Genomic DNA, 22,193 nt, shown 5'->3' on the forward strand with positions numbered 1-22,193 from the left:
AAAGAAACCAAAGATTTTAAATTAGGTATTAAAAACGCAAATATTAAAAACTGGAAATAAAATATTATTGTTTTATAAATGTCTGCTTTACAAATAAAAGCTGCATCTCGGTTTTTTTTTTTCTGTATTCAGAACTGAAGTCTTCAATTTTTCATTAAAAAGTTAAATGAAATTTTGTCTCCATACTGGGACATCACAAGCATTTAAAAAAAGAGGGAAAAAAATTGAGCTATGCTCCCCAAAGCTGAGGGAAGCTATCTCACATTGTGCTTGGAAAATATTGCAAAATAAAAAATACACTTAGTTATTTGATTTAGGAATACATGTAATAACACGTATAAGGACTTAGTATCTGGTTTACAGGCTTTAAAACGATTCACATGTAATGTTAAGCGAACAAGAACAGATGAAGAAAAGCCGTTTGGTGGCTGATGGTCTTCATGTTGAAACCATTTCTGTTATTTACTGCTGCTACAAGCTGCAGTTCCAGTAAAAATCCAGACCCCATTATGACTGAAGTACTGAGGACATTCACACATGTGCAAAAACACATGTGTGAGAACCAAAATAAACAGAAGCAAGAGTTCTGACGGAAACTAAGAAGAGAGATCATATTTCTCCTATTTTAGCTTCACATCGCCGCCTCCTTAAGTGCAGAATAGAAGTTAGGATTCTCTTTCTCCCGAATGAAGCTCTAAATAATGACCTCCATCATACATGAGAGATCGGAATGTTCCATGTGTTCCTAATAGATCTCTTCATTCAGACTGCAGGTTAACTGCCGGTTTATAGAATTCGGAGACAGATTCCTTAGCTCCTCTCCAGTGGAACCAGATCCCAGTTCCAGTCCGTGAGGCAGACAGACACCCTGAATGCTTTTAAGGCTAAGCTTAAAACTTTCCTTTTTGATAAAGATTATAATTAGACTGGCTTAGTTTAACTATAACTATAACTATCACAAGTTATAGTTAGACTTAGGGAGGACAAACTGACCCCACTTTCTTTGCTACTCTCCAACTTACATTATTTGCTGTTATTTAACCTGTTAACTTTTGGTTTTCTCCCAGCTTCGTTTCTCCAGAGGCTCCATCTGGTCTGGCATTTGGTTCTGTGATAACGCTGCTGTTGACTAATTGTTCTACTGCTATTAATTTTATACTTTCATGAATATAGATCATACTCCTACATCAGTTCATCTCTTTCTTTTTTGTGCATTCTGCTCTGTTTTCTCAAACTTCCAGATGGTCGTGGCAGATGGTTGATCATACTGAGCCAGGTTCTAGTTCTGCTGGAGGTTTCTTACTGTTAAAGGAGAGAATTCCCACTCCACTATCACTACACGCATGCTCAGCATGAGGCGTCGCTTAAAGTCAATAACTCGACACAAGTAATTTTCTCTATGTTCTCATCCAGGAGGAGTGAACGCTGCAAGTCTATGACTCGATTCAGTATGCTGGGTTTCTTTAGATAGGAAGAGTGGAGATGCACAGAGCCATGTTGCTAGATGTCCACTGTGAAGTTTCCAGTCTGTGGTGGTTTGTGGTGCCACATCATCTGCTGGTTCTGGTCCGCCGTGTTTTCTGAAGAGCACAATTTTTCTGGAAATCCTACAGCATTTTATCCTTTGCTGATAAGTTGTGTGGAGATGCTGGTTTTATTTTCTAGCCCCTCTGTGCCCACGCTGCCAAAGGTACGAAAAGCTGCTTCAGTGACCAAGGTGTTCTTGTTGTTGACTGGCCAGCAAACTCCCCTGACCTGAACCCCATAGAAAATCAATAGGCTGCTGTCAAGAGGAAGATGAGAGACATCTGACCAAACATTGATGACCTGAAGGCAGGTATCAGAGCAACCTGGGCTTCCATTCCATCTATCCAGTGCCACAGGATGATCGCCTCAATACAACAGTGTTTATATATATATATTTTTTTTTCAATTTCAATTGGTATCCAGGTGTTTGTTGTTGCACACACCTTTCATGATCCATGAAAATCCCCACAGCTCTTGTGAAACCTCTCCTACTGTACATCATGGTGTTTTAGCAGTGAGGTTTACAACAGCACACTAGAGTAAACGTATAAAACTATGATTTCACAGGTTCCTCCTGATTAGGAAATTATGATCGACTATCTCTGGCCCCCATTTAGGGCCCCGTGATGACCTTGGGGAGTCATACTAATATAAAAAGCCAGGCAGGAAGGGGGGCTGGAAACATTTTTAAAAAAGTGGGTGACTCACAGGGCAAAATATTGACATCCATCCATCCATCCATCCATCCATCCATTCATCCATACATACCTTGTCGTACTCAAAGTGTGAACTAGAATATGAATTAGAAAGAAATACAAACAAAACAATAAACCAAAGGAAAGAGCCAAAAGGAAAACAACAAAAAAGTATAAACTAAATGTTGGTTCTCCATGTTTTATTCTATAAAATAGATTGATCTAAATGTTTGTCTAAGGCAGGGATGTCCAAAGTAGTGGTTTTAACACACCTGCATCAAATGATGGCTCATTAGAAGGCCTAAGGATAACATTGACTTGCTGAGGAGGTTGTTACCACCACCAGGGAGAGAACTAAAACATGCAGGATGCCGGCCCTCAAGGACCGACTGTGGACACTCCTGGTCTAAGGTAATGAATAGTTCATCCAGATAAACTAATAGGAGTTTCTCTAGATTCTAAGTTTGTTCTAATTCCTGGTCTGGGTTGAGTGAAGCATCCTGTGGATCTTTTTGTTTTAACTAAAAGGTTTTAATAAGTTCGATTCCCGGCAAGGGGTCTTTCTGCATGGAGTTTGCATGTTCTCCTTGTGCATGTGTGGGTTCTCTCCAGGTACTCCGACTTCCTCCCACAGTCCAATAACATGACTTTCAGGTTAACTGGTGTCTCTAAATTCTCCCTAGGTGTGTGTGGATGGTTGTTTGTCCTGTCTGTCTCTGTGTTGCCCTGTGACAGACTGGCGACCTGTCCAGGGTGACCCCGCCTCTTGCTTGAAACATTCGCTGGAGATAGGCACCAGCACCCCTCCTTACCCCACTGAGGGACAAGGGTCCCATCACTAGTGGAACAAGTTAGCGTCTGGCCGGGGGGCGGGGCCAATGACCGGGCCCCTAAAGAATGACTGGGCCCCTGACGTGTATCACCTGCGCTGCTGGAAACTGTTGAATGGGGGGGTGGGATTGGGCCGCGTTTGTCGTTAGATTTTTACCCAGGAAGCACATCGACTAAACCGTGAGTGTAACAGTCACTGGGACTGACTATATTCCATTGAGGGAAAGTAATTTTAATATTAAATACACCTTTCTCAACAGGCGAGGGTGCACTTTCTCCATCTATAATCAGACATTAAAGCGACTTGAAACCATTCCTCCCTCCCTGACACCTCCAGACCCGAGCCCCCATGGGCAGCCGCCCCCCAGCCTTCCCTATAGGTCCGCGCTTGGGTCCCATCCATCCAAAAATTGATTTTGATTGATTGATTCCTGTTTTGGGTTGAGTGAAATAAACTAATTGTTCCTGTTGTGGGTTGCTAGGCAGAATAAGAATAGGCACACCAGGAGTTTTGCCTGTGTAATCTAATAGGAGTTCATCTGGATCTTTTTGTCCTAACTAGTAGTTTTGAAACCTGTTGTGGGTTGAGTGACATATACAAACTAGTGAAAATATTTCTTTTTATTTTCTTTTCTTGAGCTACTGTTCGTATTATCCACAAAGTGGGGTGATCTAATCTGAGTTGGTTTAGTATATTTTTATGATTGTTTATGAGAATATGTTTGCATTTTGCAAAATCTCAATTTTTTTTAATTATTATTAAAGATAACATTGTAACAATGCTTACAATAAAGATATAAGTGTGACCCAATTTGTTGTATGTATTGAAATGATTTTCTACAATTCGAAAGTACAGAGTAAAATATACAAATGTTAGCTGTCACTATTATGGCTGAAGATTAATGTTGATTCCAATACATAATATTTGCAGTCTATGATACTGATAAGTATAGATATCTATTTCTCAAAGATTTGTGATTCAATTTCAAAACAAAATATTGAGTAAATGTAAGAAAGGTAATTTGTGAGTATAATATGAGTTATATTGGAGGTTTTCTGTTAAATAAATGCAGATAAAGTACCTTAATTTAAAACAAAAATATCTGTTAAATTAAAAAAAAATTCAGTAAATGATCACTTATGTGATATTCAGAGATTTTATGAAGGTCATCTAGTTTATAGATATAATGACATTTATTAAGCCTCTGGAGAGTACATGAGGTAGTGTTCATATTAAGCGAACGTAATAATTATTTAACAGTGAATAAAAGTGAGAAAATACATTCTAAAAGCTGATGTTTCTTTACATATTTTGTAGAATTGCCTGTGGGTTTGCAAAAGGGTTCCTCGCTCTGACGCTAATCTTGTTTTGGGGTCATGACATGGAAATGCTTGGGGACCCCCTGTTTACATAAATAACAAAGAGTGAAACACGCACTCCCCCTGGTGGCTCCCTGTGAATAAAAGTTGGAATGCACAGTACTACACAAATTAAATTGGATTATAATATGATTTGGTTGGATATTGGTATATATGAACTGGATGTGTTTTTTTCCTTGTAAAGTTCCTTGACATGTCACATTTTGTGAAATATCACGAATTAAATCTTATAGATTCCATAGAAAGCAGCTTGTGGGTCTGCTCCTTTTCCTGTCACTGCATTAACAGAATGAGAATTTATCTCCTAACAAGCAAAAATAACATCGCAGAATAGAATTAAAGAAGATAGAACAGCTATGATTATGTCATCAGTAGATTACAGTGAATAGGAAATACGCATTGGAGAAATAGAATAAAAACAATAATTGCAGTAATATAAAGGTTACGTTCTGAAATACATTAAGAGCACAATGTCATTATAACACTGAGATATCTATGGTGTTGAAAAAGTTTCTCTGTTTCTATCACACATACGGTGCCTTGCGGTGTCAAACTCCAGTCCTCAAGGGCCGGTGACCTGCAGTTTTTAGATGTGCCACAGGTACAAAACAGTGGAATGAAATGGCTTAATTACCTCCTTCTTGTGGAGAGGCCTGCTGCTAATGACCTAATTATTCTATTCAGGTGTGGTGCAGCAGAGGCACATCTAAAAGTTGCAGGGCAGTGGCCCTCCAGGACTGGAGTTTGACACAAGGCGGGCGCGCGCCATCAGACACCGCTTGTGTGCGCCGGCAAGTGCGCCAGTGTTGTAATGGAGGAGACCCGAACTTAACCAATCTGAGCTATGACAGCTCGGCACGTGACGCAGAGTGAGTTGCTACTGTGGCTGGACGAGTACACATCGACATTTAGCAACAAAAACAATCGCACTTTTCAGGTACGTAAAGACGTTTGCTTGCCCCTGGGTCATGTCAGCCCAGATAAAGTTTTGCGAAGCGGGCTTTGATATGTGTTTCTCTGAACTGTGAGCTAAAAATTAGCTTCATTTGTAGAGCAACAAGCTGCCGTTTGGTGAGGGCCTTCACTATTTCCTGGTCCAGGTCCACAGCTGAGCCTGCAGCTGGGTGCTAACTTTAAAAGGGTTTTAAAAGGAGCTGTCTCGCCTTTTGCTTCTGTGCTCGCACCTCTGACGCGTTCACCGGCTCCACAACCTGTTCAGTAAATTCTGATGCAGCCATTTGTATGCTGGTAGGAAACAGCTTTAATCTCTATTGTTGCAGCCTATGTGCTCACATCCAACTTTTGAATATGCTCTGTATATTTTGGGGTGTTTGCTCTTCTTTGTGTAACCTTGCTGAATGTAGGAACTGCGAACCGACAAAGTGAGAAATGTTTGAGAAAATGAAGGTACTTATCGTAAGGTATCGTTTCACTGAATCACCTGTGGACTTTACCTACATTTTGATTGAAACCTGATCAAAAATAATTACTCGGCAGAGCAACTCAATTTATTTATTTTTAAAGAGATGATGCATTTCTGCTTTAATTTTCTTTTTAACATTAAATCTGAATACCAGTACTAGTGGAAAGGGCAGAAAAGGACATTTTCAATAAATTATTTGGAATTTTAAGATCGTTAAATCTTTTCAGGACAATGTGTACAATAAAAACAGTACCAACTCTGAGATTCACATGTATCTAAAATCAATGATGGTCTTGATTTTAAAAAGCAGACTATCATTGTAAAAGTTCAGTATTATCCACAAATTAGATGTGATAAAGGCATCCAAATCCCAAACACAGCAACTCAGAAAAAACTTTATTTTGAATACTTAATAACTCAAAGAAATTATCGATGAGTCAAAAGTGCTGTGGGATATTGTCGAACCCCCCCCAACCCCCAAGTCTCTGTTGGCTCTAGCGACTGTTATTTGAAAGTGGTCAGACAGGAAAGTGAATAATGAGAGAGGGAAGACATGTGGCAAAGGTCATCGGGCCATGAAATGAACCTACAGTGGTCACATCGAGGACTAAGACCTCCTTATGTGGGTTGTGCTCTACCCCGTGCCACCACAGCACCCTGGTATTGTATTTTTTTTAACCTGTTCAACAATGAACCAAGCCTACAATATTCTGATTTTAAAAAGAAAAGTGGTAAAACCTTTTACGTCGGAAAGGAATGCGTTTGCCTCTGTCAATCTAACAAACTATATATTTTCTACGTTTGCTAGCAAACATAAGTATCCTGTTTCTAATTCTTTTTGGCTGGATTTCTCTTGTCGACAAGAGGAACCAGATTATAGTCAGTCTTCCTTGTATTTAGCATATAATTAATTAAAGGCATATTTGGGTGAACCAACATGGGCTTTGGAGTCAAAGTCAGTTGATGGATGTGGTCCTGTTTACCGGAAAATGAGCCCTCGAACAAAACACTAACGCACGTAATAAATGGCTGGAAAACTGAGGTAGGCTCCATCGAGTCAGATGTGTGTGTCACACTGAGGACACGTGCAGCGGAGATTTCTACCACAAGATTTCATCCTTAAATCAGAGTATCTAGGCCTCAATCTGGGATATAAAAACTGACTTGACCACCACTCTGACTGAACTAGGCTGCTGTGGACCACTTGTTTGCCGACTTAAACTGGATGAGAAATATCAATTTCTGGAGGGTCGCTCTGGGAGAAATATTGTTAGGTTTTCTGGCATTCTGGTCCGCATTTATTTCACGGATCCTGGCTGAGGGGCAGTTACTAATTTAAAATGTATGTGTATGCATACATGTTTGAGCATTGATTTATGACGATGTGTCAGACAGTTGAACAGTTGCTAGGCTAGCAATAACGCTAAAGGGAAATATATTGGTGTCTTGTCAGTTTTGCCTCCTTTTGCTATTCACGGAGTACTTCCTGAAGTCTGTTTGCGCTGCAGCTCTGCAAAGTCCTTTCTCATCTTGTTGGCTGAAGTGGCCAGACATTTATTTGTTTTAATGTAAAAATGTTCTATGAGAAACTTATTTGGGATTTCCCAGGGTGGGTCCCAGTCCCACCCTGTTGCTTTAAGTAATGAGAGCCATATAATATTTCTGCTTCTCTCTTGATATGACTATCTGGAATAATGAAAACCTACAGAGTGGTAGCCTGGCCATTGCCTTCCTTACGTAGTCTGAACTTTCTCCCATTCACTTGGATTACCTCTGGTGGGGTTTCTACTGATCCAATCAGCAAACAGGAGGAGACGTTGTGAACGGTGACGTTGATTTTCTGCTTTGTTTTAGAATTCTAGTCTGCCTGTAGTTTTAGCAATGGTGATGGAGGAGGAAGTGAAGGAATCCGTTCAGTCCATGTTTTTCACGCTTCCAAACATAAAATTAACTTCAACAGTTGCCTTGTTCAGGTCGGTTCTTTGCAGTGGAGGATGGTTGTTTCTGGTAAGCATCATAGCGTCAAATGTCCGCCTTACGCATGTCGCAGACAAATGTTAGCGACTGGCTAAAATGTAAAACTTCAGCACAGTCCATACCTCAAGGAAGAAGTAGTTTCTCAACGACTCAGAGCCCACACCCTCTATATGAAGCGGCGTGTTGAACAAAGGCCTGGTTCTTGCCAGCCTAGCAGAGTGGTAGAAAACTAACTTTTTTTATTAGCTGAAATGTCAGGTTTAAACTACCCAGTTCAACTCTGCAAAGTCCTTTTTCATCTTAAAACATTAACAGATATCACATTTTTGCAGAATATTTATTTGAAAGCTAAATGTTGTGTACAATTAAAATGTGGGTGGAGTTGCCTACGTTCCACCTTCCCAGAATGTAGGTGTAGGAATGTAGATTAACGTGCTTCCTGCTAAAACAAGACGATTGTTATGATTAGTCTGTTAAGGGATTTCTTGTCCAGTGATGGAAGACTGCTCTGATGTGGGATGCAGGCTGGCTCTTTGCTTGTGCTTTCATGATGGGTGGTCACAGCTTGACCAGCTTGGTCTCTTTTGCATATTGTAATAGATCTTCTGCAAAGTGAAGCTTATCTTCACTCAAAAGCAGGTCTTTGTAGCCGTTCAGATGTTTTTGTCATTGAGAATCATGTTTTAAAGGCAATCATTTGGGGAGCATTCTGTTTTAAAGCCTCTAAACTACTAGTATGCTGTCAGGCTGCCGCTGTGGGATTTCCATTTATTCATTTCTTGTGTAAAACTCTAACTTATCTATTGGTTTTGAAGTCTGCGCACTTCTATTTTTAATTACCCACTTCTTCTTTTGTTAAATGCAAAGTTCGTTGGTATTTTAACCCATTTGATCTGCATTGCCATCATTTTTTTTAATTCAGGAATTCTAGCATTTTTACCTCTAGGGGTTGGCGATTGACACACATCACAATTTTCATTGTAAAATCACAATTATGAGTGGATCACAATTCCTATACATACAACTGCCAAAAGATGTTTCTAAATTGGTTTGTCAAATGCAGAATTTTGCTAAATTGTCAAGCAAATTGCTGAGTCTTTTTTGTGGAGCTTTGAGTCAGAGCTATACAGTTATTGACATTTTTATAGTTACCACAGTAAATGCCACAAAATATTTGGAGATCAGATTTAACTTTGGTGTTGTGTCCAGTGTTTCTGCGTGGAAACGGAATATCCTCGTCAAAAAGCCTTCCGTTTGTTCTCGGTGTGAACAGCTCGGTTTGGGCTCCGCTAAAGTCTTCACTTTGATGGTGCAGAATAAAAAGTTCCTGCATTGAACTGAGACCCTTGATGATTACGACTATCGTATACATTATTCCACTTGATTTCTGCTCATGACGTCTAAGCCTGTGTTTTGATTTCTCAGACTGCGGAAGCCACTCACTGAACGATGGCCTCACCCGTCTCTGAGTACCACTCCAGCTCTCTGGACTCTCGCATCACTAGTGTAGGTCGAATTTGTTTGTTCCATTTGTATTTGGAATCAAAATGTTTTCGAATACATTTTGGTCAGGTAATATTTGGCTTTGTAAAGCACATGCCTAAAAAGCAAGCAGGAACACTAAATAGTCAGTAGGAACACAACTGCCTGTAATTGGTTTGGTGTTAAAATTACCCATGGTGCCTAGAGTTCAGGGACTGATCGTTGCTACCGTGACTAGCTGGGCAGGACGTTCTCTTGAGCTTGGGCAATTTGGAATTGGTATGTGGGTGATGATTACTTTCGGGAAGAAGCTGTTTTTGAGTCTGTTTTTAGTTCGGCTGCACCTGTAGCGCCTCCCTGAGGTGAAATGGAGAGAAGCCAGGATAGGAGCTGTCTTTGGTGATGGTTATGGTCCTAATAAGCCATAAACTTACTGGTATAAATGTCCATCAGACCAACGATCCTCTGATCCAGGGGTGTCAAACTCCAGTCCTCAAGGGCCGGTGTCCTGCAACTTTTAGATGAGCCTCTGCTGCACCACACCTGAATAGAATAATCAGGTCATTAAGGCTCTGGAGAACCGATCTACACAAGGAGGAGGTGATTAAACCATTTCATTCCAGAGTTTTGAACCTCTGGCACATCTAAAAACTGGAGGACAGCGGCCCTTGAGGACTGGAGTTTGACACCTGTGCTCTGATCTGTCGCCATGGCTCTGGAGCACAGCAGAGCAGCTGCCTACCACAGTGTGGTGCAGCCTGTCACCAGGCTCTCCATGAATAGATAAGGTTGACGGCAGCTTGGAGTTTAGGTTGTACTTCTTGAGGAAGAAATCTTCCTAAATATCAGACCAGTTGAGGTCAGTTTTCTCTCCGGTGCAGCGGAGGGAAACTTTGGAATGAGCTTTTATACTTGGTAAAACGGACACAATATACTTCTATAAAACAGTGCAAAAGTGTTGTCACATTTTTATTGTCCTATATTCTATTTAAATTCCCGTTAATGCTTTGTAGATGTGTTTATGTAGTTTATTTAGCCTCTTTCCACACTATTACTATTTTACCAATATCTTTAATCTGTATTTTAATTGTGCAGAATAAACTAAAGTAAAATGTTTCTTCCTTTTAGACTGGCAGAAATTCACTGAAGATGGAGTTGTTGGCGGATGTCTCTCTACTTCCAGGAGAAGATCGAATTACAGGTAATGATAAAGCAACTGTCAGTGATTAATGCAAATAAAATGTCTTTGCTGCAGAAAATACACTCTAGAGCAAAAAGACAATTACCCATTGGATTTAACTAATCATACAGGCTTGAGCCTGGTATATTGATGAAACTGGTTATTTACTAGTAGAACAACCAGTCAATACTGAGTAATTCAGTTAATTTTGATATAGTGCCAATTCATTAGAGTCCCACTACAGAAAGCCTCAGTGAGACTCTGACATTTATTATGAAGCTAAACTGATACAAATATCAAACGTCCATATTGTTAAATGCCTCTTATGTTGCAAGAGTGCATTTTACCTGAGTGTATTTTTAAAAATTTTAATTTTTTTTTGAGTTTGGCAAAACATTTTGAGACACTGTAAATTTTTAGTATTCCAACATCTTGCACTCGACAAGTATATGTGAGAATAAAAATTATTTTTTTGAGTTCAGAATAGAAATGATCAAGATGTGAAACTGGAATGGGGTAAAATGACCTGGAGGTGTCGCATGTGGGTCCTTTTCATTATCAGTACAGTTCCTGTGGTTTATCACTTTTTACAATACTTTATTTTTACAAAATTAAGAACAAGCAACCATGGATTTTTTTGTTTTGTTTTTGCTACTAATTTGTTTCTTTTTTTGGTCTGTTTTTGTAACGGGCTCAAACATGACACAAAGTAAAAAATGTGACAGTAATTTGATATTGTCTGCTTTCAGATCAGGAGATCATTTACATGTGTCCATTCAATGGAGCTGTTAAAGGGAAAGTGTTGATCACCAACTACAGACTCTACTTCAAGAGCTCAGATACTGTAAGTTTTCTAAAGTGTTTGTCGGTGCAGGCCGTCAACTGGTCAACACACAATTATTAACAGCAGGTTTGTCATTCTTCAGCTTGACATGCTGCAGTTTAACATTAATAACCTCATAGCACAAATTTTAATATAAATACAAATAAAAAAACTTGTTGGTAAAGAAATATTTCTAATGGAAGTCTATAAATGTCCAGAATCTGTCAATAACGACTCGGAAAACTCCAGAACACAATTTGTACATTACATTTGTACCAGGAAAAAAAAAATCAATAATCGGTAATCATGTTCAATATTCGTCCTATATGCAGTGAATTTTTGATCAGGCGTGCATCTGAACTGTGGATTCTATCACCACCAAAAAACTCACCATTTCCATATTGTTAATCAATGAGTGCAGAGATAACTGTTCCTCTGTGCGGCAGGAAGTGCCGCTGGCCCTGGACGTTCCTCTGGGCGTCATAAGTCGAGTGGAGAAGATGGGTGGAGCGTCGAGCCGTGGAGAAAACTCGTATGGATTGGATATCACATGCAAGGTGTGTAACATCTGCTTTCGCTGTTTTTATTTGAACATTCAAAAACTGAGGAGGAGTGCAGCTTGGAGCAGTAACATTTTCCCAAATTCCATTTCTGAGATTTTTTTTTTTTTTAGCTCGGTGCTAATTACAACCCAAGCATGTGTTGGTGGTGAGTTAAGGATTTGTAGCAGTGGGCCCGATTTGAGAAGTCTTTAATTCTGGGAAAGGTTAGCTAGTTTTCCAGGGGACAAAAATGAGATGATGGGCAAGAAGTCCAGGTTCATGCAAGCTGAGTGAACAACCTGAGGCTGCTGTTACAGATGTAGCTTCTAATAGGCGTGTTCATGATGTCCTTGCCCGTTGCTGTGGCAACTGTAAGAGCCGCTGCTGGACACCAGCGATGATGCGAGCTGTCAGGAAGGAGGTTGACTCTGTTGGTTCCCTGAGACAGTGGACAATCTTCTTATTAAAACATTAGTCTTTTAAACCACTCCAATTTATATACTGTGACCATTATTTAAAAATGTAAATATGAATACCCATCTGTAATGTTTTTTCCTGTGATGGTAAAGTGTCTGATCTTTGGCTCTTCAGGACATGAGGAATCTGAGGTTCGCTCTGAAGCAGGAAGGCCACAGCAGGAGAGGGATCTTTGAGATGATCTTCAGATACGCCTTCCCTCTTTCACATAGTTTGGTAAGTTCTACTGAGAATGAGCAGAAAAATGACAAATAAAACTCAATGAAGAATAAAGTACCAAGTGATGTATCTGTGTCCTCAAAAGCTGGTGTCCTGAAACTCCCCCCCTCCCCCATGCAGCTCGCCTGAATCGAATCATTCATCAAGCTCAAACATCCTGCTAATTATGCAATTCAGATGCGACACGGAGACAAATCTAAAAGGACTAACTGGATCTCAGCTTTTGTGTTATGTAGATGTCAACTGAAAATGTATTTGCATGTCTCCTTTCTTGCAGCCTCTTTTTGCTTATGTGAATCAGGAAAAGTACACTGAGAACGGCTGGTTGGTCTATAAAGCTATGGAGGAGTTTAGGCGTCAGGTAAACATCTGGATCATTTGCTTCTTTTTCAGGCCAGAATTTGCGTTTTTAATTTGTGTCAAATCTAAACGGCACTCGGTGCTGTACTGTGGTCAGTCTTTTCTAATTTATTGTTTTTCCTACAGGGCTTACCAAACAACAAATGGCGTATTACATTCATCAATAAGAGTTATGATCTGTGTGACACCTACCCGACTGTCCTCGCAGTCCCTTTTAAATCTAAAGAAGATGACCTGAGAAAAGTGGCCGCCTTCCGGTCAAGAGGACGCATACCGGTAAGAGCAAGCCTTTTAATCAGATAAACCAATGGGATTTCTTAACATCACAGAAGTCTGGTGTTTAAATACATTCTTAAGATGCATGCACATGAGTTGGGTTACATGAGTTGTGCCTGCATCTCGCCATGCAGAGTTACCACGGTATTTCTTTCACCTGAAATTGAACCATCTTTGATTTTTGGTCCAGGTTCTGTCTTGGATCCACCGGGAAAATCAGGCAGTGATTGTTCGCTGCAGTCAGCCCCTCGTTGGAATGTCTGGTAAAAGAAATAAAGACGACGAGCGATACCTGGACCTCATCAGAGAGGCAAACGACACCACCAAAAAACTCACCATTTACGACGCCCGGCCCAATGTCAATGCGGTCGCAAACAAGGTCAGAGGGAAAAAGAAATGCTTTTAAACAATGGCGACCAAACGGGTGTCATGTTTCAGCAATTCAAACTACTGTGGTGCAACTGTCCACCTTCTGACCGCATCAGTTAGGAACTAGAAAAGGGAAATAGACAGGAGGATAGATTAGTAAAAATGTGGAAGAGTGATTAAATGTATGCATCTGTGTTGGTGAGAGTGCAGTGGAGCTTTTGACCAGCTTGTTTAGAAAAGTTCTGGAGAGAGAAGATGCCAGACGATTAGAGGAGTGTACTGGCACCAGTTCTCATGAAACGGGGATGTTCAGAGCAGTAGTAACGACAGAGCCACACAATGACATGTTGAGAAAGGGAGGCTGAGGCGAGCTCATGAAGAGATAAAATCAGTCCGCCACTGTCTGATTTCATGCACAGGAAGTTTTCACAAGCCATATTTTTGCTCTTAGAAGTCTTGTAGAGAAGCACAGATGTCAGAAAGAGCATCATTGTGTCTTTAAGGATCTAAAAGGAGCATTATGAGAGCGTACCAAAAGAGGAACTTTCACACTGCATGAGGAAGTCGAGAGTAGCAAAAAAGAGAGAGAATAGTGGAAGACATGCATAGAGAGAGTGACTGGTGGTCTGAGTAACTGATGGTTTCATGGTAAGGGTGTGGTTACAGCGTGCAGAAAGGGTGGAGACAGAAGGGTAGCTCAGAGTTAAGAAGAAATCTACTGTGATATTTGGTTTGGATGCTCTGATGCTGTCTAAAATGAGTTGGAGCATTTTAAAATCAACTCCTTGGAGTTGATTTTTCCTTTGGACTCAGTGACTAAGATGACAGGATGAGAAATAAGGTTAGAGGAAAAGCTAAGGCTGTTTTGTTGACTAAATGATGAACAAAACCACAATATTTCAGTTTTGCGGTGATAATTTTGTTTTTTGTATGAATATTGTCAGTAGAATGGCTGCATTAATGTTTTGCCCACACAGTTTGTAGAACATGAAACAGGCATGTTTTGACTGCAGGCCGTCGATACAAAACGATGAATTGATGGTGCGCTGGAAATATGAAGTACTCCTGCAGCTCTAAATTACCTTTGTTGTAGAGTATTTTTCATTTTTTTAATATATTTTCCAAATATTTGACAAGCAGTGTCTTCTGTCATTGTATCTATACCTTTTTCCCCACAGTTACTGTAGACGTTTCACTGTGCCAGTTTGCACCAGCTATTCAAACATGATAAAAATACACAAAATCATCACTAGCAATATGGTTCAGGTTTAATAAATGGCTTTGTGGGTGGTAAATCAATGCACATGCTCCTCCCAGTATTTTTTTTCTCTCTAATGATCAGCATGTTCTGCATATTTATGAAGATGTACACGATGAATAAATTGCACCTGTTAAGGAGTTTCTTTCCTTTAAGTTTTGTTTAGGTCTGTGATAAATACTGTGAATGTTTCAATGTTGCAGAAATTTTCTTATCCACCATTGTAACTTTAGGTTCACATTGTGTTGGCAATTTCAGGCCACTGGAGGGGGCTATGAAGGGGACGAGTACCTAAACGCTGAGCTAGTCTTCCTGGACATCCAGAATATTCACGTCATGAGGGAGTCCCTCAAAAAACTCAAAGATATCGTCTACCCAAACGTGGAGGAATCCCACTGGCTGTCCAGTCTAGAGTCTACACACTGGTTAGAACATATTAAGGTAAGCACAGAAGGATTCATTCTACTTTCAAAGGCTTCATATGTGTACTGAAAGCTCTTTGTGTGTAGCTGGTGTTGTCGGGAGCCATCCAAGTGGCAGACAAGGTTTCCAGTGGGAATTCAGTTCTGGTTCATTGTAGTGACGGCTGGGACCGGACAGCGCAGCTTACCTCACTGGCCATGCTGATGCTGGACAGCCACTATCGCACGCTAAGGGGCTTCCAGGTTGGTAACTTCACAGCAAATGGAACCGGCTGGATTCGTCCCAATTTTAAACTGTCAAACTTTTCTTTGTAGGTCCTGATTGAAAAGGAATGGATCAGCTTTGGTCACAAATTTGCATCAGTAAGATTCTGATATGTGTTTTTTTCAGAAAACTAAACAGTTGTGTAATTTTGTCGATTATAATTGCATCATACTTGCTATAAGATATGCCAATGAAATATCCACAATATTGATTGCACAAATTATTTACTAAAGGGGCAGTATTATGTAAATCCACTTCTTTGATCTTTGTCATGCTGCAATGTCATCAGAAACATACCTGGACTGTTGCTTTGATTCTTTCATGCATGTTTGAGAAATCTGATCATATGAGTTGCGTCTCAGTGAAACGCTGGTAAAAAGGTTAAATAAAAATAAAATGCAAATTTTGACATCTATAAAATGGCACTCTTTGGCTAGAAAACACATAATCCGACCCCCTTAAAAAAATAAGTTGTTTACTGTTAACCGTTTGTGTTTTCGTGTGTTTAGCGGATCGGCCACGGTGACAAAAACCACGCAGACCAGGACAGATCGCCAATATTTGTTCAGTTCATTGATTGTGTATGGCAGATGACCAAACAGGTTAGTTAAGAACCAGTGATTGGTGAGATGCTCTTAAGACATTTATTTGCACTGTTTTTAATTAACTGTTTATATCTGATGAAACTGTTAAGTCTTCAAATATATTTTTCTGGAATAAGTTGTTTTGTGAGCTTGATTGAATTGCATATATTTAAATTATAGCAGAGGAAGTTATGGAGGGAGAATAGTTTTGTTTTTCTCGTACAGTTTTTCCATACGGGCTGCTGCTGTGCTCGGTGGCAAAATTAAAAAACACCCAATGAGAATATCGAATAAAACCAAGATGGTATGTAGCCTGACTACTGTAACAATAAATTGTCCTTCCACCGAAGCACAACCAATTTATAGTTAGTTTTTCTAAATTAACAGAATTTCTCAAACGTTCCTGAATATGAAAACCTGGAAAACTTAGAATCTTCTGGCATGTTTGTTTGGAGGCAATGAAATGGTTTCTTGCATAGTGATTAGTCGTGTTTAAACACAAAGCTAGAGTGTGGTTAACCTGATGAGATTGACTGATACTTTTTACATATTTATTTTAACTTTGACCTGACAGTATAATATGAGACAAATTCAGTGAGCATACATTGAATTTAGCTTTTGATTTCTTCTGTAGGGCCTTCAGAAAGTTTTCTAAGCAGCTTATTTTTGTTCTTTAGAAAAATGTAAACTCAGGAATTGTTGCATTTTATTTCTGAAATTAGGTCAATTTAATGTAGAAAAATATTTAGCACAGAGGTGAAATGTGGTTCATCTAAAAGTCTGTCAAGCTGTGGCTGTTTGGGTTAAGAAATGGCTCCAAGGGTTAACGGAGAATTTGGGTGCAGGAGCATAAACACATGATTGTTGGCGTCTTGGAAATGTAACCGGATTTTCTCCTCTCAGTTTCCCACAGCCTTTGAGTTCAATGAGCATCTCCTGCTCACAATCTTGGATCATCTGTACAGCTGTCGCTTTGGGACTTTCCTCTACAACTGTGAAAGTATACGAGACCAGCAGGTAAGTGACCATCAAGGGTTCCTCCTCTTATTTTTTTTTTTTTTTATTATTATTTTTTTTCTTAACATGGCTGTTTATGTCGGCAAACAACTAAACTTATTCGTTTTACTTTGGTTAAAGGCGTCACATGTTGGTTCAAACCACTACAGCCATAATTAAACTTCTGAAAATCACTTTTGTTGGTGTACTGTTGCAAAAGTTTTACACACACGCAGACACACACATCCTTGTACTTTAAATGTATACCTTTAGAAGTTTTCAGGTTTTGTTCCATCTTCCTACAAGCCTGTGAGCTTCTGTCTTCGTCAGTGAGTCATCTGTGAACCCTGAACTTTAGTGGAATTGAACCTTGCCCAAATTAATAATAGGAGAACATTAAATATGAGGTGTTGGATGAAGTCATGTATTTTGCGCAACTTTCACACTGAAAGGTGGCATAGGGCCGTTTTTTTCTTCCCGGAGGTGCAGAGTCAAATTTCAGTGTATTTAGGTGAGTTTTGTCATTTTGTAGTTTGCTGCTGTCCAGAGTTTGCGTTGCTGCTGCACATTTTGACAGCAGGTAAAAAGTTTGTGTATATTTAAGCAAACTTTCAGTGTTTATTTTTTACATGTCAACTTGTGCTTAAAATATGGCACCGTATGTTTGAGGTTCCTAGTCTTAACCCACTTTTCCATTGTTATTTTTAAACACAATCCTTTGATAAGCTAGCAGTACACCTTGCACTTTGACCTCTTGTCAGGAAATAAACATGCAGTATTGAGAACGGTCTTTGGACCACAGGTTGAGACTGCTGTAAATCTGTCTAGTTCAGTAGAGCTGCAGGAAAAGGTTCTGATTTTTCACAAATGGCCTCCCTTTGTTGGTAAATACTGTAAAAGTGGTTCTCTATCTGTAGTATGTACAAGTACACCCATACAAAGATCAACAGTCATTTTTCTGCCATCGACTTGAAATGTTTGTTTTGATTTCATTCACTTTCCTGTTGAGCGCCTTAAGACAACATGATGTGTATCAGTAACCTGATATTGAATCACTCTCTGTCTCTGACTCAGGAGCTGCGATCGAAGACGGTGTCCCTCTGGTCTCTGGTCAACAGCAAGATGGATATTTATTTGAACCCATTCTACACCCCAGAGTCTGGACAGGTTCTCTACCCCGTGGCAAGCATGCGCCACCTAGAGCTGTGGGTAACCTACTACATCCGTTGGAACCCACGTATACGACACCAGGTAGGATACCCAGTGTGTGTGTTTGAAGAATGTTTTGATGCTTTGTAGCATTTTATGATTCTGCAGTAAAATCATAGACAAATTGTTCATAAATCAAAATCAACTTGGGCTGTTTTCATACTGTTTTCTACAGTAAAACAGCCCAAATTGATTTTGATTTCTAAACAACTTGTCTATGATTTTGAAGCCATGGTTGAGATGAATCCATCTCCTCTGAGCTTCAGTTTTTGGTAAAACCAGCAGAAGCTTGTTGGCTCTTTTAAGGACTTGTGTTGAAACATAGGACAGGTCAGAGTGTCAAGGTGCTTCATACGTTAAAGCTGCAGTATGTAGTGTTTGTTTAAAAAAAAAAAAAGTTTTTACATATTCATTGAAACTGTTACTATGTTGTGACAGTTTGGTACGAGACGCATAATCTCTCCAAGTGCTGAGCGCGCTACCTAGAAATGACCAATCGGAGCCAGGAGGAGGGTCTTAGTGTTATCAATCTCATCCCAGCTAGCACAGCTTGTCATGAATGCTAAGGCTAGTTAGCATAGCCACCATTGACATCAAATTAACAGTTCTCATTGACAAATGTATTAAAGATTTTAGATTAAACACCAACAAGGTGAATAATGGGAAACTTCTAAAATAAATTCTGAAGGCTCAGTGTGTCAGAAGTTTGATAGACTTGTCTTTTTTGAAAATGATAACTTTCAGTAACACCTGTGTGTGTGTGTGTGTGTGTGTGTGTGTGCGCCTTCAGCAGCAGAGTCCAGTGGAGCAGCGCTACAAGGAGCTTTTGGCCCTCAGAGAAGAATACTTGAAGAAACTGGAGCAGCTTCAGTTATCCGATTCTTCCTCTCCCTACCAGCTGGCTAACAGCACCACGCCAAACACCACCTCGTCTACAGCCTCCACACCTTCACAGCAGTACACACACCTACAGACTCCGTTTTAAAGCTCATCCTTCACAGACGAGAGGCAGAACCTCTTTTGGATTGCACTGTTCATGTCCTCTTTTATCAGTGGTCTTCTTTCTTTTTGGTCACACGCACACACTGCACAGGGAGGGGCTTGGTGTGGTTTTGAAAATGATCTTTCATTTGTACCTAATAGAAAAGTTGACAAGTTGAATTATGCAATAGCTCTCTAGTGTTTTACCTGAACATTTTAAATACACACAGTACACAGCAAAGCTTTGAAGAATTTCAATGCTTGAAGCTTAAGGGCTCAAGAGGACAGGATGCACACACAGCCACTGCAGGTCATGTTTGCTATAGTTTATTTAATATAAACCACCGTTTAACATTATTGAGTTCATCAGAAGTTTGAATAATATATTAACTGAGAGACTAAGGTGTTTTTTGTTTTTTATTATTTTGAAGAGGACAAGAGAATAGACAATTTAGGAAAACGACTATTTGGCACCTCAAGTGTTCTCAGGCCAGTTACCAACAAAGAGAACTCAAACTCAGCCTGTCCAGAAAAATCACTTTCACTTCTACACCCACTTCTCCACCTCAGGCGAACGCAAAATCAGAAATTACACTGACGTTAAGAGGCCCAATCACCTGGCAGCTGTTTGCTTCTACTGAAAGGGAACTTATTGATGTGCTTTATCTTTAGGGATGTTTGAGCTTCCATTCGGTGAGTCAAACGTATCGCTGTGAGGTTTCCATGAACGGCTGCAGACACCTCGGCTGCAGACAGCTGCACAGGTGATGAGTTTTGTTTTAGTCTGAAAAGGACTCTGCCTGGCTCACTGTAGGGCTTGAGGTCGTGATTGCAGTCAAATATGCTTCGGAAATTTTTTCTTTTTTTTTTTTTTCTTTTATTGAAATTGCAAAAGTTGTATGTAGATTTCTGTAAAATTAACTGAATATCTTTTCAATAAGGGTGTAATATTACCAAATGTGGATAAATTGTGCTGTAAAGACTTCAGGCGCTGCATCTATCCCTGCTCTGATCCTGCAGTGGAACGCATTAAAGCAGCTTAGTTTGCAAATTTTTCAGATGAAGACAATGAAAACTTGGCAAAATATTTATTATGAATTTAAATTCAGCTATTCCTGTGAGGTCGATACACTCAGGAACTTTTTGCGATTCTTATACGATGTTGATCAGAGATGAGTAGTCATGGAGGAACTGTGTGCCTCTCTCCGCTCTGTAATAATGACAGTTCAGTGGAATGTACTGATATGTTGGATTAAAGGTAAAAACAGGTGTGGGAAAAGATGTATTTGCCGTTAATACCTACAACCAGTAAGCCACAAAAGTAACTATAAATGAGTACAAACCTGGAAGATGAGTTTCTAAAAAACAAATCATTTTGACCAACAGCAGTTCTAGTATAGTTGAATAAAAATAATAAAACTTTAGAATTGAAATGGAAAAAAACAAAGCGAAACCATACTTGGAATAATAAACACTACCCTACAACTTGTAAGCTAAGTTTAAGATTTTCTGCCATGAGTCCAGCTGCTGGTGCAGTCAATGTGTGTCCTTTGAAGAGTTGCTCCACTCATGTATCGGATCAAATTTAAAGCAGAAACTGGCAAAGAGTGTTTAAAATGACAATATTCAAAAAAACTGTTGTGAATGTATTTTAGTATTGCATACAGACAACATGGAGGGATTGAGTTTGAGGCTCTAGATGTCAAATTTAAAAGCTGGATGGTGAAATGCAAATCTTATGTGGCAGTATAAAAACAGGTCAAGTGTTTTTAGTTAACTGTTTAGGTTGACTTCCTGGATAGCAATAGAACTGAGGCTGGCAGAGGGACTGGAGTGTGCATTAACTTTGGAAGAGGGGGAAAAAAAAAAAGATATGTTGAAACAATATTGCATTCATATTTCTGTCTTGCATAGAAAAAAATTTGAGGGCAAGAAGTTGGATTATTGGACAGTCTCCAGTAAACTGGAGGTTCTATTAGAGCAAAATGAATCTCGTAGGGATGAAGTCAGAACTCTGGCTGTGGTGAAAAAACTGTTCAGTTAACTTGATGTGTTTTTGTCAGCTACAGCATGTTGTTTACCTCAAGTTGAAACTCCCTTATACTTCTTTCACTTCCTGTGGTTTAAGTGTGACTGTCTAAAAATTCAAGGTAGGTGAAATTTAAAGTATTTCTGGATGTTTAAATTTATCAGACTTAAAATGAGTCCAGAAGGTTAAAATTTCTCTGATTTTAAAAACGGACCCCAGTGTTGGCATGTCAATCTGCTAATGCTAGTGCTAACCGTTTTTAAAATGTGCCTCAGATCAGGAGCCACATGGTGCCTTGTTCTTGCCACCGATTGAGACTGAAGGCATGCAGAGGAAAAGAAGGATTTAGTCATATCTTGGGAGTTCATATTGTGGGTACTAAACCGATACTTTTTCCCTTAGGTTTATGAAAGTTTCTAAAAATGGTAATTTTCTAAAATTGGCTCTTAAGTGATATTTTAGACCATGTCATAAATTCAGTTATGTTCTTGACTCTTAAATTCAACGCTCTGATGGTCTTTAATTCTAAAATTTAGTGATGTCATTATGTCAGATTTATTTTGAGCCCTTCTGAGACCGCGCTTTTGCAAATAAGTAAAACGAAAAGTGCCTTGTTTTATTAGCGCTTCCTCTTTTTAATTTAAACCCAGCCACATTTCCTTTTCCCCTCAGAACCAGAAACCCTCTTCAGTCACCACGAGTGTTTACACCAACCATACAGCTGGTGTGTGTGGGATCTCTTATTTTGACTTCCTCAGTCGACTTTTCAATCCGCTTGTAGGTTTGTTTGTCTACTTGTGCCTTTCAGTCTTGCACACACACGTTGAACTGACTGTCTGACTTCCATCGCCTGCTCAGAGTGCTATATTACCTTTGTCCATCTACATT

The 22,193-nt window shown here is 39.6% G+C and overlaps 1 protein-coding gene across 3 annotated transcripts; it reads left to right on the forward strand.

Annotated features, from left to right (window-relative positions):
- Positions 1 to 5,201: 5,201 nt before the first annotated feature.
- mtm1 (myotubularin 1) lies at positions 5,202 to 21,721 on the forward strand. Of its 3 annotated transcripts, XM_007555792.2 has the most exons (16): positions 5,282 to 5,370; positions 9,259 to 9,339; positions 10,444 to 10,516; positions 11,245 to 11,339; positions 11,765 to 11,875; positions 12,452 to 12,553; positions 12,834 to 12,917; positions 13,043 to 13,192; positions 13,383 to 13,571; positions 15,078 to 15,260; positions 15,329 to 15,484; positions 15,557 to 15,604; positions 16,016 to 16,108; positions 16,994 to 17,107; positions 18,161 to 18,337; positions 19,086 to 21,721. In XM_007555792.2, exons 2-16 carry the CDS (start codon positions 9,283 to 9,285, stop codon positions 19,278 to 19,280), a joined length of 1,827 nt encoding a protein of 608 aa, XP_007555854.1. In that variant the 5' UTR covers positions 5,282 to 5,370; positions 9,259 to 9,282; the 3' UTR covers positions 19,281 to 21,721. The 3 variants fall into 3 exon arrangements, with proteins under 3 accessions (XP_007555853.1, XP_007555852.1, XP_007555854.1); XM_007555791.2 differs by lacking the exon at positions 9,259 to 9,339 and having other exon boundaries at positions 5,202 to 5,370; positions 19,089 to 21,721; XM_007555790.2 differs by lacking the exon at positions 9,259 to 9,339 and having other exon boundaries at positions 5,203 to 5,370.
- The last annotated feature ends 472 nt before the right edge of the window (positions 21,722 to 22,193 follow it).

Source organism: Poecilia formosa, unplaced genomic scaffold, assembly GCF_000485575.1.
Source record: "Poecilia formosa unplaced genomic scaffold, Poecilia_formosa-5.1.2 Scaffold73, whole genome shotgun sequence".
Taxonomy (NCBI): domain Eukaryota; kingdom Metazoa; phylum Chordata; class Actinopteri; order Cyprinodontiformes; family Poeciliidae; genus Poecilia; species Poecilia formosa.

Bases quoted from the DNA above. Each gene is read 5' to 3' on its own strand.
- mtm1 (XM_007555790.2), top strand. From the start codon at position 5,278: ATGACAGCTCGGCACGTGACGCAGAGTGAGTTGCTACTGTGGCTGGAC. The intron at 11,340-11,764 runs GTAAGTTTTCTA...TCTGTGCGGCAG, and splicing joins ACTTCAAGAGCTCAGATACT to GAAGTGCCGCTGGCCCTGGA. The intron at 15,261-15,328 runs GTAAGCACAGAA...CTTTGTGTGTAG, and splicing joins ACTGGTTAGAACATATTAAG to CTGGTGTTGTCGGGAGCCAT.